The sequence below is a fragment of the Dromaius novaehollandiae genome, chromosome 16 (assembly GCF_036370855.1).
Source record: "Dromaius novaehollandiae isolate bDroNov1 chromosome 16, bDroNov1.hap1, whole genome shotgun sequence".
Classification (NCBI taxonomy): domain Eukaryota; kingdom Metazoa; phylum Chordata; class Aves; order Casuariiformes; family Dromaiidae; genus Dromaius; species Dromaius novaehollandiae.
Window position 1 is genome coordinate 20,785,905 of NC_088113.1, and position 18,525 is coordinate 20,804,429.

General features: G+C 61.7%; 1 protein-coding gene across 1 annotated transcript; it reads left to right on the plus strand.

The window, feature by feature from the left end:
• The first annotated feature begins 9,183 nt into the window (after positions 1 to 9,183).
• Positions 9,184 to 16,976, plus strand: MYLK2 (myosin light chain kinase 2). The gene is made up of 11 exons (XM_064521260.1): positions 9,184 to 10,060; positions 10,266 to 10,645; positions 11,737 to 11,842; positions 12,378 to 12,471; positions 12,633 to 12,742; positions 13,160 to 13,301; positions 13,382 to 13,452; positions 13,845 to 13,973; positions 14,481 to 14,633; positions 15,004 to 15,136; positions 15,774 to 16,976. Exons 1-11 carry the CDS (start codon positions 9,210 to 9,212, stop codon positions 15,852 to 15,854), a joined length of 2,250 nt encoding a protein of 749 aa, XP_064377330.1. The 5' UTR covers positions 9,184 to 9,209; the 3' UTR covers positions 15,855 to 16,976.
• The last annotated feature ends 1,549 nt before the right edge of the window (positions 16,977 to 18,525 follow it).

Consider the following 18,525-nt stretch of genomic DNA (forward strand, 5'->3'; position numbering starts at 1 on the left):
AAATGGCAAGCTGAGAGACAAGACTCCTTTGTGCCTAAGTTTCAGCTTTTTTTCCCTTCTCTTGAGGATCTTTACAGGAACAGAATTAAATGGCTGTGGCAGAACTGGTCCTGAAAGATTGACCAAGTCATATAGAATGGCTTAAGATGCATGTTGCTAACTCAGCCAACAGTCTCATGTTGTTGACCTGAGAGTAACTTTGTGAGGGACTATCAACAGCAATAGCCTTACCGAAAAGGCTGTTTGTCACAGTTAACTTTGACAGCCCTACCAAAATACAGTTTACAAGAACAGCTGGACAGAAAACCGTAAGCATCCTTTTCCTGAAAACTGCTCAGATCTGCTTGAATCTGACCAAATGCATCCAGATTTTTCTTCGGTCTTCCTCAAGCTTATTGCTGTCCCAGTGGAGATACTCCATATGATCCGCTAGCAAGGAAACTCACTGGAGCTTGAATATGCTGTCAAGGAAAGCACTGTTTCTATTGCAGCCTGGAGTGCCAATTCCTATGGAGTGGTGTGGATAGCAGGAGTAGGCAGCAGTAGCAGCAAATATTTATAGAGAGTCAGGAAAGCCTAAATAATGATGAGCAATAGAAGAATGTAAAGGCAAGCAGAATAACAAGACTGATGAGCTGGAGCAGATATTGATCTGTGAATGATGGAACAGCTGGATTTCCATGAATGCCTTACATGGCTTCTGTTTCAGACTTGAGGAAGGGTTTGTATGTCTGACAGCTTGTCAGTTTTTTCCAACTATATCATTTGGTCTAATAAAAGACATTACCTCTTACTGCAAGCACTACCTCATATATTCCTCATACACTGCAAACTTAGTGAAAGAGAACCTCAAGTCCCTGTGCTGTACAGGGATATAAGACACGTGGCAGACCTGTCAGGAGTCACCCAGTAGATTCTCATGAGCTGATGGATGAAGTGTGGTTAGTGTAATCTGCCCTTTTAATTAGGAGGAAAGTCTTGACACGCTGGAAAAACTGCTTCAGTTTAGCAAATATATGAACAATGTCCTGGAAGAGCTGAATGGCAGCGAAGGAAGGAATTCTGTTAAGGCTTCAACAGGGAATAACAAAACAGTGGCAGGTGATTTTTCCACTCCCAGTAGAGCAGAAATGGGAGAATAAAGTTGTAGGACTGGAGTAGTGGACTAGGATTTGACTGAAGGCTGCTCTTTTAGCATGTGCCTTGAGAGTCAGGGTAAGCTGACAAGCTGATGTAAAGCCTGTGTTCTTCTGGAGTGACCCACTGGTGGATTTTGCAACAAAGTTCTCTTATAAGAAGTCAAAACTCATCAACTTTATAAGCATGCCTTGACAGTAAGTGGGGCTAGAGCTAGTGGTAATCAAGGAGAACTGGAGCTGGATAAAATTCTAGTACTAAACTCTTTCTCTGATGCTGTTTCTCTAGTTCAGTTGTCACCAAAGTAATTTGTTGAACTCAGACTAGAACTGGAACTAAAAGGCAGCCACCATTTTCCTGGATTTTATCTTGAAAGGTAGCTGAGAATTGGAAGACCTTACTAGCTGATAAATAGAACCCTTATTAAAAGATTTGATTATGTTCTCAAAGAACACAGCTTCAGTTCTCATTTGCTTCTCTGCTGGTATAACTTGCTGACTGTGTAGTGCTAGCCTGTTGTGAAGCTAACAAGCAAAGACTGTCAGCAGAGGTACCCTGACCCTCAGCTGGCAGCTGATTATATTGGCTGCTGTGTGCATGTGCAGAGCAGTTCCAGGATTCATTCCTCCTAATTCTGTCTTCCTGATGCTTCGGATCAGCACTCAGTATTTCCTAGTGACATTGCTGGCAGCCATATGGCTGATAATGGGTGTTCTTCATGAGCGTAGCTCTTCAGCGATTCTGTTCTGACAATGTTGGGATTTTTCCCCCCTCTTTCTCCATCACCTTGATTAGACCTGTCACAACATGATGATAGCTTGTCCAGGGAAGTCCTTAGTGCTGATAGAAGCAGCTAAGCTGTTGACTGCATGTCTGGGTTGGTCCCTACCAGGGCAGGCAGGCTGGCTGGCTTATGTTACAGTGCCATGGCCGGGATTCAGGTGGGGAGGTCGTTCTCGTCTGGAAGCCATCTGCCTCGCAGCCTGCTGTGCTGCTCGATTTAGACAAGGTATAGAGTTTCCTGGAGAATGGACAGGACTTGGCTGTGTAAAGAAGCTTCTTTACCCATGAAAAGCGTAAAGGTTAAAGTGTGTGCTGCTTAAGTTGTGACAACCATGTAGCTAGGGAACTAGCATGCTTGATGCTTTGCCAGATATCCCCGGGACAGTCTGTTTTCCAGCTAGAGCCAGCGTAGATTCTGGCTTAAGTTCCTGAATGGGAAGGGGGGATAAAAAAACAAACAAACAGCACACTGCCCAAGAAACCATGGTGGTGTTTAGTTTGTTTCCTGTGCTTTAGAGACCTGGAGCACCATGCTGGTCATCTAAGTGTGGGTTATCAGACCAAAGTGTCTGAAATCCTAGTTTGCAGGTGATTGTTGTCCTTATATTATAAAACTTTCTTGTGAGAGGACTGTTTTCACTCAACTTTTTTTGCTTTGACTATGAATGAATGTTATCTCTTAATAGTACCAAACCATGGGTAGTCTGAAAACTAAACTTCCTTCATACGTGCCTCATTTTGAAGAACAGTTGTTATGACTTCCAAAACAGTGCAAAGCCTGCTCTTCCTTTACAGCTTCACTTCCTCATCTTGTCCTAAGGCTTCGTCTCTGTGTACGAACCCTCTCCTCTCTCATGTGAGATTCTAAAGAATTTGAAAACACCACCAGGAAACTTGCTGCTTTCCTGGCAGGCTCTCCTGATCTTTTTGGAGAAATTTTTTGTAATTTCTACTGCTCAGAGCAAAAGCCAGCCCAAATGGCCTGAAGAGCTGTGTGGTGTAGTTATGGGGTATTGGCTCTTTCTCACTTGCATGGTAAATGGATGCCCTCTTTCCAACCCTAGCTTGCTGAGAGCAGAAAGCCAGTGAAGTGGTGGCAATGTGTGCCTGAAGCGACGGAGAGGTGGCTTCCAGGTGCCTGGCAGTCCTTGCTTCAAGGAAAAGGAGAGAGAATTCCAAGCTGTACACTGGCAACAACAGTCAGTGGGCAGAGTCCCCGCTGCCCAAGTCATGCGGTCTCACAAGTTATTCCTGCCGGCGTGCCTGAAAGCAGCAGCAAAGCCAAGTTCTGCTCTTGCTACCTCTGTGCCCTCTGGCCTCCAGGATGGCGGGACTCCTGCTCGCGGACAAGGAATGATGGCTGTGCTCTGAGAGCGCAATCGAGACTCCGCAGTCCCCGAGAGCCGTGGATTCCAGCGGTGCTCTAACTTCTACGTGTATGCAACTGCATCAGCACTTCTGTCATGCTGTTTATAGGGTGGTTAAAGCAGTGTATTTGCTCCTGTGTGACCCCTATTGGTTCTCAGTTAATTAACAGATCCTGTCTTTAATCTTGTAAGAGGAAAGTTCATCAGCCTGAGATGAGCCAGGCTTGCCAACACCACCAATCCAAGCTGCGAAGAATGGAACAGGAGCGCGTGATGTCTGTTCAAAAGCCCCAGGCTACCTGCTTTGGAGAAAATGTTGCTGTTTGCTTTGTGGTTATGGTGGTAGATACCTAAGATGCTTCTGTTACCGCACCACTGCTTGAGGATTTGCTAGTTTTGCTTTCAAAAGCAAACTACTGGGACTGTTAAGGGAGATATCTCCAGCTAAAAATTTCACTTTCTCCTTAGCTTAAACTTTGCCTCTTGTTTCTTACACAGCAGGGCTGTGAGTTACTGCCAGAGGGTTGCAGCAGCTCCTAAAGATGAGTAGTAAGAAAGAAAGGGAGATACCTTTCCTTGCAATGGCAGTGGAGAGGGAGTTCTCCAAGCAGGACAAGACATCACTGGTATCAACTGGCTCCTGTTGCTTTCCAGCTGGCCATCAGAAACAAGAGCAGCGTCTCTCCCGTGTGCGGGATGCATACCTGTCCCCGGGCTCGGGCTCCTGCCCGCAGCCAGAGGCGAAGGTAACTGGTGCTGCTGCCGTGCGCTGAGCGGAGCTGGCTGCGGGGAGCGCGAGTTAATTGCTGTTTCCCTTTCGGAGCCTCCGCGTGGCTGTGGTCCCAGCCAGCCGCCTGCCAGGTCTGCCGCGGCCGTGTCTGCAGCAAGCGCTCCTGAGGAAGATGTGTTGAATGGGTCGCTGTGGGTGACTGCAGTGAGTACACTGACGTCCCGTCGTAAAGCTGCCATGTGAAATGTTTGAGGACTTTTTTGCTGTGATAGTGGGGAAAAAAAGTCTTCCCAGTTGCCAGTAACTGAGGTATATTAAAATAAAGCTAAATCTCTATTGCAAAAACCACCTTGTCCAGCTTGTATCTATACCCTTTTTCCCTAGAGCATGAAGAAAAAGGTTTCGACTGACCTTGGAAGGGACCCTGCCAGCGGCACCCCAGGGCCCAGCCTTCACGGCAGGGTCAATTTAGAGGTATAGGAAAAAACACAGCCTTCTAGTTTTAATCCTCCAAATGTCACTTCCTTAAAACGCTGCCAGGGTGATGGCTCTGTGCTGAGCACCTTGCTGTGGTCTTGCAGCTGCTGGAATGGGACAACCCCAGTGTGCCCTCTGAAACCCAGTCTTCTGGGAGAGAAGGCAACTTGGGAAGAGAAATTTGCTTTCCTCTCCCTTCTTGTGATAAATCGGAGTGGTCCTGACTTGCCAGCTGGTCCCAGGGAGGTAAGAAGGTACTTAACATAGAAACTGTAAACTTGCTTGTTTCTTCCCTGATATTTCAGTTTGGGGTAGGGAAAGGGCACTGGGAGAAACTTTTCTGTCTTGCTCTGCTCACTGCTGGTCTCTTCTGCAGAAACGAGAGAAACTGCAGTCCTTCTCTCACGTCTTTCCTGCTGGCCGATGGTTCCTGCGTGGAGCTCCGTGGGCCCACGTGCTTCCCTCCAGCGGCCCGAGGGTGGGCAGAGGCAGGACAACAGCATCTCCAGGAGGTAAGGGACCGCCTTGTCCAGACCCCAGCTTGCCTTGCTCTTAACTGAGTGCCGCACGTGAACCACGGCTCCTCAGGCAAAGCCTGACCCCAGCCCATGACGTACAGAAGCTGGTGGCTTGTTAGGAGCTGGGTTTGGACAACATAATGAAGCACTGTCGCTTGCCGGCTCTGACCTGCATCTCCCCGAGTTTGGGCTGCTTGTTTGGGGTAAGTGGGACCTGTGGGAACCTGGTGCTGAGTGTTAACCCACCCTGCCATACCCTGAGCTTCAAATCTCTCTCCTTGGCCGGCCCACTGGAGGAGACGTTCCTCTAAACACCAGCCTCCAGAGGCGTGCAGGGCTCTGGCGTGGGGCTGGCCGCGGCCCTGGCCCCTCGGGGCGTGCAGGGCTCTGGCGTGGGGCTGGCCGCGGCCCTGGCCCCTCGGGGCGTGCAGGGCTCTGGCGTGGGGCTGGCTGCAGCCCTGGTCTCTCCTATATTAAGCGCTGGGGTGTGATGCTGGCTGACAGTGTTGTAGTCGGAAAGGTCACACTTCACCTCCCGTTTTCCATTACAGCTGATTAGGAAAGAGGATGATCCAAGTCCTTTTAAAGTTTTCTCTTGGAGCTCTTCCTGTCCAGGTTTGTTTTAAGGCCTGTTTTGGCAGCAGCTTTGTGCCAAGATCAGAAACCTTTGTGCAAACGAGGCCCTCCTTCCCAAGAGGGGTGTTACCAGCCTCCCTGCCTGCGGGAGAGGAGCGTTTAGCTGGAGCTCTGGTATCTTTGCTCGGGCGCCGTCGTTGCCCCGAGCCCCGTCCTGTCCCCCCGGCACGTCTCGCCCTGCCTGGCCGCAGCTGCCTTCTCTGCGGAGCTGCTCCGCGCCAGGTAAGCACCTCTCCCGGGCTCACCGTCGTGTCTGGCAGCCCCAGCTCGGCAGCGGCGCAGGGCTGTGCCCTTGTCCCTGCCCCTCGGGTCCCCTCTTGGGAGGCTCCGCGCAAGAAATGCGCCGGGAGCAGCTGGGGCTTGGCGTGGGGCGTGACTCAAGGCTTGTGAACGCCAGGCAGCGGCGGGACGGAGACCTTGGGAGGACGGCCCTGGCCGTGCAGCTGGCAGAGGCCAAGCCGGGGAACCCTGGGGTGATCTCAGCCCTGACTCCTGCCCTGCCCGGGGGCACCTGGCCAGCCCTGACCCAGCCCCCGGGAAAGCACCGCTCCAGCCAAGCGAGCACCGGCGCTCGGCCTTTCGCTGCCCGTCTCCCCCTCGCCCTGCGCTCCCTGGGAAGCCCCCGGCGCCCGCCGCGGAGGAGCAGGGCCGTGCCGCCCGCTTCCCAGCTGGGAAGACGGAGGTGCAGCGTGACCTGGAGGGTGGCCAGGAGCATGACCCGCGCTGGGGGCAGATGCCTGACCCGAAGCGGCCTGTGGTGTGTCCTTTCTCTTACCGCAAGCTGCTCTCAGTGTTTTATTGTGCGTCACCAAGCCAAGGCCTCCGCTGTCCCCTTTCAAAGGAGTAACAGATGCAGGCGAGGGGCTGAGCCCTTCTTCCTCCATGCTGTACGGGCTGTGCTAGTGCTCCTGCTGCCACTACGTGACAAATTGCCGTTCTCGGTTTTTGGCGGTTTATTGGAATCCTTTTACCTGGCAGTACTGACGGGGGAGGCCTGGGTTCAGCTGTCAAGAGGTTCCTACTGCAAGCCCCAAACCACCACCTCAGCAGAAACCCGAGAAACCAAATCGTTGCCCGCGTACCCTTTATGAGCAATGCCTTCCTCCCTCTGAGCGCAAAGGTCTGGGGTAATCGTGGCTCTGCTGGGTGGGAGGACAAGGCAGAAACCCGGGATAGCCCCAGGAATAAATCAACTTCAGGCAAGACGGCCGTGCCAGGAGACTGTGTGTCCCCTGTCCTGCTCGTCGCCTCGAAGTGACGAGAACAGGCTCTTTCCTTCCCCTTTATACCCTGCTCAGTTCAGGCTGCTTCAGACCTAGAGAGCAAATTTGGGACTGGGACACTTCTGCCTTTCACCATGCAGAACCTGCTGGCCAGGGCTCTGCCAGCCATCGCACGGGGTGAAAGGGCCCTCGATCGAAGCTGGAGCGGCCAAGTCCTGCCCTTGCTGGTTCTGCTGAGGCTGGGCCAGCTGCTCTTGCGACTTCTGCAGCTCTCGGTGCTGCTGAGCTCCTCGTGTCCCTCTCCACCACTGCTTTTCCGTGCTGCTCACCAGGCCCGGGATTTCAGCCCTGCTCGGCCTCTCGGAGGCGGTGCCGTGAGGTGCCAAGGACCCACAGCACACGGTGCACCTTTGGCAGGGCTTCTCCGACCGACAGCACACGGTGCACCTTTGGCAGGGCTTCTCCGTGCCAGCATCCGCAGCGTCCTTGTGCGGCCTGACCCGTCCAGCAGCCCTCAGTTCTCTTGCCTGTGTCCCTGACCCCCCAAAAATTAGTTTTTACAGCAAATTAGACCCCTTGAGCTTGTTCCCAGGGAAGGCCACAGCAGCCTTTTGGGTGACATGTGCCAGTGCTGATGCTTTTTTGCTTTGGGTGGTCGAAGCACTGGTCAGAGCTGGCCGTGCCAAGGGGCGCCGCGTTGCTCTCGCCAAGCAAAGGGCCATCTGGAAATGGCGATCTCTGGAAGGGCCGGTGCCGGTGGGCAGAGCTGGCTGCGGCTCAGCAGCGCTGGGCTTGCATCCGTCGGAGAGGGTCCCTGCCCGGTTAGCACCGAAGCTGGGGCCCCTTTCTGGGGAGCTCCCCCGCGGGCCCGCCTCGTGCCAGCCCTCCCTGCCCCTCGGGCCTCGCCGGGGAGCCGCTCGCGCGGTGCCTGCGCCGGGGGCAGGAGGCGGCTCCTCGTCTGTCTGCTGCCTGTTTGCGCACCCGGCTCCTCGGGGCAGGACGGGGAAGAGTGGAGTGTCCTTTGAACGGGCTCCAGCAGCGACAGGTGGTGAGAAAGGCGAAGCGGAATGGCTGCTGCGGCTGTAAAGGATACTCCTCTCTCCCCGCACTAATCCAGCTCTGTTACACCCAGTATAGAAGGGGCCGCTCCGGCCAGGCGCTTCCACACCGTGGATGCTGCCTCCCACCAGCTCTGACTGCCCTCCGCACCGGGAGCGCCGGGTAAGGGGCCGGGGGCTCGGCGTGCTGGCGGCGGGGTCCCCGGGGCTGCCCGGGCTCGGCTTCGCAGCACCTCTGCACGGCCACGGGGTGGGAAACCCAAATCCAAGGAGCTGGACGTAACACATCTGTTTGCAAGGTGCTGCTGCCTCCCCGGCTCCGCTGGCTCCCCGGGCCGAGTCCGCGTGCGGTTGCAGAGCTGCTTCCCCAGAAACCTCCCTCCGCAGCTCTGCCCCTCGTTGCAGCGCCCGTCCCAGTAAAACCAGCAGCTGGAATGGTTATGGGAATGTTTTTTTTCCCTGGGATGGGCTGTCCCTGCCTCGGGGACAGCCACGCAGGCTGAGCGGGGAGTTGTTTCAGGACTGTGACTGGTGCTTGTCCCCGTCCGCTGGCCGGGCAGGAGGTCGGGCTGTGGGAGCCCGGGCAGCGGGTGACAGTGCCCCGAGGCTGCAGGGGACGGCGTGGTGGCTCGTGCTGCCGGCCTGGCAGCCCGTGCCGGGATACGGGCACCCATGGGTGCTGCCTGAACCCCTCGGCTAGGGGCAGCCCAGGCAGGAGCTGCAGCGACCCGGCAGTGCCCAGCGTGCGGGGGGGGACGGTGGCAGCGCTGCAGCTCCTGGGCTGGGGGGTCGCAGGGCCTCCGAGCAGACCCGGGCTAGACCTGCGCGGTGGCAACGTGGGGCTGTGCTCCGCCGGCAGCTCCCGGGACGCTCACCTCGCCTGATCCCCGCGGGCCAGCCCGGGGCCGGACCCGCCGTCGGCCGCCCCGGCGTGGGGGCACCGCGGCCGCGCCGCCCGCTTGCGCCCGGAGCCCCGCGGCAGCGACAGGTGCTGGTGTCAGACCATCAATCAGTCGCTGCAGGGGGGATATCGGGGCACGGCGGGACGGGTGGCCGGGAGAGGGGGCATGGCCTTGCCGCGGGCTGGCAGCAGGTCACCAGTCCTCAGGCCGGGGCTCTGGCGGGGGGCTGCCGGTGCGGGAGCGCGGCTCGAGGCCCGACGCGCCCGTCCGCGGGGTGAGCCGGGCGAGAGGAGGCATCAGCTTCTCCCCTCTCTCCCGCAGGAGCCTTGCTGAAGCCGGGAGCGAGGTGCCGGGGCGGCGGGGCTCCGGGGTCTCCCCATGGAGCAGGACGGCGGGCCGGGCAGCGCTCCCGACGCGGGCGGCGGCGATGGAAAGCCCCCGGCTGAAGCCACGGGCAGCGCAGCCCAGCCCGCGCCGGCAGAGCCCGCGGAGGACAAGGCCCCCGCTACCGCGGCGGAGAAGGTGCCGGCTGCCGCAGGGGATCGGGATGGTGGAGGGAAGGAAGAGCCCACGGAGGGGAAGAGCCCAGCTGCTGCCGAGGCTCAGGATGGAGGGAAGGAAAAGCCTGCGAAAGGGGCTCTGGCTGCAGGAGAGCCTGAAGGCAGGAAGGCAGAGCCCGGGGAGAAGGCTGCGGCTGCGGCCGAGGCTCAGGGTGGAGGTAAAGGAGAGCCCGCAGAGAAGTCTCCAGCTGTTTTAGAGGCTCGGGATGGAGGGAAAGAAGAACCTGCAAAGGAGAAAGCCGCAGCTGCTACAAAAGCACAGGATGGAGGGAAGGAAGCCGCAAAGGCAGAGAAAGCCCCGGCTGCAGCAAAGGCTCAGGATGGAGGGAAGGAAGCCGCAAAGGCAGAGAAAGCCCCGGCTGCAGCAAAGGCTCAGGATGGAGGGAAGGAAGCTGCAAAGGCAGAGAAAGCCCCGGCTGCAGCAAAGGCTCAGGATGGAGGGAAGGAAGCTGCAAAGGCAGAGAAAGCCCCGGCTGCAGCAAAGGCTCAGGATGGAGGGAAGGAAGCTGCAAAGGCAGAGAAAGCCCCGGCTGCAGCAAAGGCTCAGGATGGAGGGAAGGAAGCTGCAAAGGCAGAGAAACAGGCTGACAAACAGAAGAAGCCCAAGGGCCCGGAGGCAGCGCGCCCAGTCCTGCAGCAAAGCCTGAGCTGCCCGGCCTCCTGCGACAGGTACCCGTGTGCCGCTCGTTCCCCCGGGAAACTGCCTCCCGGGGCGGCTGCACAGTTTGTATGGTCCTAGGATGGGCTCCCTCCCCTCGCTGCTCCCCCTGTCCTGGTGCCTGGGGTCCCCTGGGCAGAGACGGGTGCTGGGGGCTGCTCTGGAGCTGGGCTCTGCTGGACGCAGGCCCTGCTCACCTGCTGCTTCTGCTTTCAGGGAGGACCAGCCCAGGGCGAAGGCGGCTGCGATGGAGATGATACTGGAGGAGACCACAGCAGCGCAGCCAAAAGAGAGTCCAGCAGCTCCCACCGCAGCGCCTGGCCCTGCCCCGACGGCCCTGGGAGCCCGGCAGGCTCCCGAACAGCCCGTCCCCGCAGCCGAGCCCGGCCCTGCCCCGGGGAGCGCCGGCACCCAGGAGAGGACGTTGCCAGAGCCTGCCGGCGCTGCAGGACAGCCCCAGGCTGGCTTCGCTCCCGGGGCCGCGGAGGAGCCCGGCCCCGAGGCCCAGGGGCAGCTCCCCTTGCCGGACACAGAGCCGCCCCCCAGCCCCTACCTCACCCCGGACTTCGGGAAGGAAGACCCTTTCGAGATACTGGGTAAGGCCGTGTCACCTTCCAGAAACACGATCCTGCCTTGCCCTCCATCCGGCGGGTGCCGGCACCCCGGGACCGCTGCCTCCACGCTCGGCAGCCCCGGGGCTGGCGCCGGCTCTGCCTGCCGCCTGTGCTGCCCTCCCGGGACGCTGGCTCCTGCTCTTGGCTCGCTGCCCGCCGAGCGGCCTTCGAGCTCCTGTTTCACTGTAAACAGGGCTAAATGCGTCGCGTCCACTCCCCGGGCTTCTCCGAGCTAGAGCATGGCACGCTTCTTGCTGCTCGGGGCTGCCGGAGAGGAGGAAGAGCCTGTCCCTGCGGCAGCAGGTGTGACGGCCACCACATGGCCGGGTGGCAAGGGACAGCACGTCCCGCTGTCCTTGCAGGAACGGCTGCGCAGGGGAGGCTGTGCCAAGCTCTCGGGCAAGGGGTGCTCATGGGGCTCCTGCAAGAGCTGATTCCCACCATCCACGCGGAAGGGGTGGCCTGGGCGTGCAGGGGGCACCTCGCCGGGGCTCCGTGCTCCGCGGGCGAGCACCGCGTGCGGGACGGGGGACGGGGGGTGAGCGCGATGCGCAGCAGGGCAGCACGGAGGGGTCGTGTGATGCGCAGGACGGTGGTACGATGCCACGCGGGATGGTGGCAGGAAGGGGGCAAACGTGACACACGGGATGGTGGCACGGAGGGGACAGGCGTGATGCGCAGCAGGGCAGCGCGGAGGGGCCGAGCATGGCAGTGCCGGATGGCAGCCTGGAGAGGGCGAACACGGCGTGCGGCGGGGCGGCAGCGTGCGGCGGGGTGGCAGCGTGCGCGGTGACGGGCGGCACGGAGCAGGCTGTAGCGGTGCAGCAGGATCCTGCTGGTCCTGGAGGAGCTGCTGTGGGGCAAGGGGAGGCCCTGATTTAGGACTAGGCTCTGCGTCCTGCAGCATCCTGCGCCTGTGGGCCTGGGCTGGGCCCAAGCACCGGCTGGGCTTTGCCACTAGGTGCCAGCCGTCACCCGTGCACGGGGCCGAGCTCCGAGCCTGGGGCCCCCCGCGGTCCCCAGCTGCCCCCCGGGGTCCCCAGCCACCCTTCAGCCCTGCTCTCTCTCCGCAGACGACGTCCCTCCGCCGCCTGCCCCCTTTGCACACCGCATCGTCACGCTGCGGTCCGCCAACGTGAGCGCCCAGTTCAACCTCAGCACCAAGGACATCCTGGGAGGGTAAGGAGGGGGCCCTGGGGCTCCGGGGGGGGGGGGGGGTGAGGCGCAGGACACCTGGGTTTTCCCCCTGGCCCTGCCACCGAGCTGCTGCACAACCTTGGCAGTAGCTCCGTGTTCTTGATTCTGGGAAGTAAAGGGGCCCCGGCAGGGTGGAAGGGCCTCGTGAAGCCCTCCGCTATCTGGTTTTGGAGCGATTGCCCCTGCCCACGGTCCAAGGCGAGGCATCCTCGACACCAAGGATGAGTCCTACCTGGAGACCAGCGATGGCTGGGGCAGACGAGCGGCAGAGCCCTGCCTCCCAGCAGAAGCGCCTCGAGTTGGTGGGACTTTTCTAGTTGTGGAGCGAAGGTGTTGGGTCCTCCCCTGCAGCCGTGGGAAGGGCGGGTGCTAAGCGGAGTGGTGAATAGCACGCTACGAAAGTCAGCAGCGCACAGGACCGGCTGCCCCAGCCTCGTGCAGGCAGCTGGGACAGTTTGAGGGTCCCTGGGAGCCTGGGCGGCCACCACCGACGGTATCTGCCTTTCCCTTTCCGCAGGGGCAAGTTTGGTGAAGTCCGCACGTGCACAGAGAAACAGACGGGGCTTAAACTGGCTGCCAAAGTCATCCGGAAACAGGGCGCCAAGGACAAGGTGCGACGGAAGGGCAGCGGGAGTGGGGGTCTGCGCGTGCTCTTCCCGGGGGATTCCTCTTGCCGCGTTGCCACGTGCTGGCGTGAATGAGGTGGTGTGGGACGGCATCTGGCCCTTGCGTGCGTGCGGTGGCTGGTTCAGCCTCGGGGCTCGCTCCGCAGGAGATGGTGCTGCTGGAGATCGACGTGATGAACCAGCTGAACCACCAGAACCTGATCCAGCTCTACGACGCCATTGAGACGCCCCAGGAAATCGTCCTCTTCATGGAGTTGTGAGTGCCGGAGCCGTGCTGGGGCACGGGCTGGGGGCTGGGCCCAATGCCTGGGCAAGGGGGACCATCGCGGAGGCTCTGTGCCATCTCTGGGGGTGGGAGCAGACCTGCTGGGCCAGCTCGGTCAGCAGAAGCGATCAGCCACAGGGGACATTTCCCCCAGGCCTTGCCTGTCCCCTCCAGGGCACCTGCCCCATCTTGCTCGCAGGCAGAGGCAGGTCTCTGGCTGTGCCTTGCCCAGGACAGTATCTCCCACTGTAGCTGTGTTCAGAGCAGTCTCTCCACGAGCCCCCCCACGGCTGTGCTGGCCGGGGGGGCTGAGCTGCACAGGGTGGGCAGGGCGGGGGCTGCGAGAGGAGCGTTTGGGGCAGGAGCTGGGGGGAGCCCGGGTGACCCCCACGGTCCATTTTTACGCAGCGTGGAGGGCGGCGAGCTCTTCGAGCGGATCGTGGACGACGACTACCACCTGACGGAGGTGGACTGCATGGTGTTCGTGAGGCAGATCTGCGAGGGCATCCGCTTCATGCATCACATGCGCGTGCTCCACCTCGACCTCAAGGTGCGGAGCCGGGGCTGGGCGGCCCGGGGCTGCAGCGGGCGGGCAGCTGGGCTCTGACCCGCGGCTCCCTGTCCCCGCAGCCGGAGAACATCCTCTGCGTCACTGCCACTGGGCACATGGTGAAGATCATCGACTTTGGGCTGGCTCGAAGGTATCTGCTCTTCTCCTCCTCCCTCCCTCTCTCCTCGGCTTCTCTTCCTCCTTCCTTCGCTCCTGCTTGTCCCCTCGCTGGCACGTGGGGACACAGGGCGCTGCCCCAGCCCTGCGGGGAGGAAGGAGCCGTGGCGGGGCCGGGAGCGCTGCAGACTTCTGTCTGCGAGTGGCTTTGGCTGCCCGATGGCCTGCGCGCCGCAAGGGACAGCGGTTTGGGAGCACTGTAATGACGGGCTGCCTCTGGCTGACGCAGGAGGGAGCAGGGCCAAGCCGGGAGGGTTGCAGAGGCGCAGAGTGCCTGGCGGAAGCAGACTCGGCCTTTCCCGGGGTGGGGGGGGTGGTTTGGGGGCAGCCCGCTGCCTTGCTGCTGACTGGCCGCCCTGACCGCAGGTACAACCCCCGGGAAAAGCTGAAGGTGAACTTCGGCACCCCCGAATTCCTGTCCCCCGAGGTGGTGAGCTACGAGCAGGTCTCCTACAGCACGGACATGTGGAGCATGGGCGTCATCACCTACATGCTGTACGTGGGGCGGGGGGCGGCGGGGGCCCTTTCCGGGCACCGGGGCAGAGGGCCGCCTGCTCAGCTGCTGCCTCTGCCCGGCGTGGAGCGAGTCTCCAACCCTCCCGCGTGCCCAAGAGCATCCTGGAGCTCGGCGGAGGGTGCTGGACTGCTCTGTGAGCAGATGGGCACCCGGGGCCGTTTGCCGTGGGGCTGGGAGGCCCGGAGGGGGCTGCGAGCGGGGCCGGGTGCCTGGGGGTGTCTGGGTGCGTGTGTGCAGACGGGAGACGGCTCAGCTTTGCCAGCCACGGGCAGGAGCGCAGCAAGGTGCCAGCAGCCAGACGCTGTGTCCTTTCCCCTGGTGCTGGTGGCCCTGCCTGGGCAGGACCCTTCACCGGCAGGGCACGGGACAGCCGCAGCGAGGTTTGTTTTGTGCAAGAGGAATTTGGAAGGGCTGAGAAATCAGGCTGTGTAAAGCCCCAACCTGAAGGCACCTGGCTTCTCACCCAGCCCTCTCCTCTCTCCTAGGCTCAGTGGCCTCTCCCCCTTCTTGGGTGACAATGACACCGAGACACTCAACAACGTCCTGGCTGCCGACTGGTACTTTGACGAAGAGACCTTCGAGAGCGTCTCTGAAGAGGCCAAGGACTTTGTCTCGAACCTCATCATCAAACAGAAAAGGTTCGAGGCTTGCAGAGGGCATGGCGGGGCTGAGGGCAGGTGTCCCCAGATCCGTGCGCTCCCTTCAGCCATCCCGTGTGCACCAAACACCTGCCGTCTGCACCCGCTCTGGGACCCCCAAGGTCCCTCAAACCCCCGGACACATCTTCCAGGGGTTTGTGGGCAGTGAGAGCCGATCGCCCAGGGTGGTCCTGACCCTGGAACGTTTCTGGGGACCTGGAGCTCTTGGATGGCTGAAGAAGGGGTTGGTCTAGGGGGAAAGTGGCTCCGGGGGGCTGCAGGGCCAGGGGGGCTCACCCCAGCTCTCCGTCGGGGTGGCCCCGTGCCCAGGGCGGGAGCACAGGGTGACCTGCTTTCCTCTTGCCTTCAGCGCCCGCATGAGCGCTGGCCAGTGCCTGCAGCATCCGTGGCTCAACAACCTGGCGGAAAAGGCCAAGCGCTGCAACCGCCGCCTCAAGTCCCAGGTGCTGCTCAAGAAATACGTCATGCGGAGGCGCTGGAAGGTGCGCGGGGGCCCCCCGAGCCCTGGCCGCCGGGTGGGAAGACGGTCAGGGCCTTCCCCCACCTGCACCGTCCGGGAGAGCTGGTGGAGAGGCACTGTCAGCCCCTGCCCAGCCCGGCAGGGCCGTGCTTGGGGAGGGCGGGTCTGCCTTGCTGTCCTGATGGCAGCTGTGGGGCGAGGATTTGGGGATATCTGAGCCTGGAGGGATGGGTCCCCAGCACCATGGGTCCTGACCTTGCTTGGGTGCCCTAGATGTCGGTTCCCCTTAAACATAGATGCCTTCATGGTTGTCCCCCTCCAAACCGATCCCTGAAGGCACCTTTTTGAGGCAGAAGCGTGCCAGGAGAGCGTGGAGGGGCTGTGCCCCTCTGAGCGGGGGGCTGGCCGAGCCCTGGCACTGACCGTGCGCCTTCCCCCTGCCCTGCACTTCCCTCCCGTGAGACGGGGCTGAGCTGGTGCCAGGGCAGCTGCCAGGTGCGTGAGGGCTTTATTTCACGTGGTCGCAGCAGCTTTACTAGGCGGAAGAGCTGCCCGCTCTGCAGCGCAGCTCCTGATCCAGCCCTAAGCATCTCTCTGGTTCTGCCTCAAGCTCTGCAGCCTTTGCCGTCAGACTGGCACCTCCTCTTTCCCTTTTGCAGAAAAACTTCATCGGGGTCTGCGCTGCCAACCGGTTCAAGAAGATCAGCAGCTCGGGGTCACTGACGGCGCTGGGTGTCTGAGCTCAGCCTCCCCGGGAGGCGACGGAGCGATGTGCGCGTCAAGGCCGAAGAGCAACACCCACTTGGCATAGGGGCTTGCGCGCTGCAGAGCCTGGTCCTGGGACTGTGCAGGAGAGTGACACGTAGTTCTTGCTTCTGGATGGCAGTAGGATCTCTGCTGGGGTTAGACCCTGCCTGCTTCCCGCCGGGGGGGCAGGAGCGAGAGGCTGGCGAGACACAGCCTGGTCCCACGCACGTGTGCGGCCTCTGCTCGTGCTGCTGTGAGGTGGCTGCTCCGGACCCCGCGCTGCTGTGAGATGCCCACTGCACCCCTGCTCCGCGCCTCCCCCGAAACCACCGCCTCGGGCCTTGCCTGCTGCATCCTCTCCCTCCGCCGAGGCTCCTGCCCTGCCCTGGCTCCGAGCTGCTGCGTGACTGCCTGGGGGCCGGGACCCGCCGGGTTCCCACCCCCCACCCCACCGCTGCGGAGCTGCTCCGTAAAGATCACCCCGCCCTGGATGATCCACGGCATTGCTGTGCTGGGATCCCCGTTGCTGTCAACGCTGGCAGACCCTTCCCGGAGTGCCGGGCCTCGGCTCGAGCTGTCCTCGTTCCCGTTAAGCCACTGCTCCTGTCCGGACTCCCCAGGACTGAGGCCGCCGCTTACCGCTAGTTGCAGATCTCATCTCTGGAACAGCCGCTCTGGATTTCCGGCCCTTCTGCGCGTTCTCCCCACCCGAACATACCGAATGCCGCTCGGGATCCCCCGTGCTGCCGCCCAGCTCCGCTCTGCAGTGCTGCCGGGACCCCCCTCCTCTGAGCTCCCCGTCCCAAGGCAGGGGGGCCTGGAGAGCGTGTGCGCCAAACCCCCCGAGCCGCAGCATCGCTGCTCTGCTTGCGTTTCTTTCCCGGGACCTCGGAGGGGAAAGGCCCGTCCCATGTGTTGAGCACTGCTGTCTGGACTGGCCCTACTCGCTTGTCACTGCCTTGGACCCAAGATTTGTGCATTCAGCCTGCAAATGCTGCAGCCCTGCCCTGGGGTAGTTGGTTTTTTGGACCCAGAGGTGCCCGATCTCCCTGGCATTTGGCTCCGCTCCCCACCAGCGCACAGCGGGAAGGGCCCCGCGTGCCAGGCCGGAGCCGCACCTTGGCGTCGGGATGCCGCAGGGGCAGCTGCGGACCTGCACCCGGGCGCGTTCGCGCGTGAGCCGGGGCCAAAGCACCTCCTGCCCCGGCGGGCAAGCCGGGAGCTCGGAAACCGGAGCCGGGCCGAGTTCCTGCGCGCCGGGAGGGCTCTCGCACAGGAAGGGAGGAAGTGCAGAGCGCGGATTCCAGGAGCGTCCCCAGATGGGAGCCAGCAAGCAAAGAAGGAGGCTTTGTGTTCCCTCCTAACCTCCCTGCCCTTCTGCTCTGCCAGCGGGGGAAAAACACAACCTTTCCTTCGCACGTCCCCCGCGAGATAAAGGCGAGCGAGGCGTCCTAATGCAGACCATCTGGGCTCTGCTCCCCCCGCTCGTGAAAGCATTGCTTCAGCGCTGACCACCAACACACAGGAACTGCCGGCCGGCGGCTGCGGCGGCCAGCTTCGCCCCTCCGGCCTGCTGCGCGCCGGGCTGGGGCCGCGGCCGGGGCTGCGAGCGGGCTGGGACGGGCCCTGCCGCGGGCTGGGGGAGCTCCTTCGGCTCCCCGGCCTCACCTGGGTCCCCTTCCCCCCCGCCCCCCACGGCACTGGGGCTCCCACGAAGCCCAGCATCGCTGCGTGGTCCCGCTGGAGGACGGGAGCCCCCAGAGCCCCACGGCATCGAGCCCTGCCCGGAGGTGGGAGAGGAGCTTGGCACGAGGTCCCAGGGTTCCCCCTTCCCTGCAGCTTTGGTTTCTGCTGTGATGAGCTCTCCGAGGGGTGATTGTTTGCTTGCTCGGGGCCGCCAGTGCCCTCTGCGGCTGCCAGCACAACCCCGGCGCTTGGTCTGGCGCGGAGAAGGGGGGGACCCGGGGCCCCCCTGCCCGCCGGCTCCTCCAGCTCCCCGGCTCCTGCCCGGGCTGGCGGTGCCCTGCTGCGCGCGGGAGAGCTGCCGGGCTCTCGGCTTCGTGTAAATAAATGTACAGGTCTGACGGCGAGCCCTGCGCCCCGCTGTGCTTCCCGCGGGGTCCCACGGCGCTGGGAGCGGGGCCGGCCCGGGGCGCTGCCGGGAGCGGCGGGCGGGAAGCGAGGCACGGCGCGGGAACGCTGCCCTCTGCAATTTGGCCGGCGTTTCGAAACATGCGGCGGTTCTGCAAACTCCCCACCCACGCAACTGCTTGCCCTGCGCGGCCGGGCCGGGGGCTCCCACCCTTCTGGACCAGCTGGACGTGGAAAGGACCCTCTTTCCCGTGGAGGCTCCCTCCTATGTACTTTCCAACCCCGGGAGCAAGTGGGGAAGGAGAGGATCGGGCTCCCGTATCCATACCCACGCGTTTCCTGGGGGCTTTGCTGGCCTTTTGCCCCAGGAACCCAAGTCTGGTATCCGGCGCCGTGCCGGGCTCGCTCCAGCCGCCCTCGCGCAGGGTTTGCATCTGGCTGCACACCAGTGGCCCCGGGAGCCCTGCCGGGATGCAGAGCTGTCGCTCCAGCCCGGCCGGGCGCTGCCAGCCCCAGCCTGCGGGCAGCCAGGGCTGCGGGGGCAGCGGCCGCCCCTCGGGGCCGAGCTGCCTC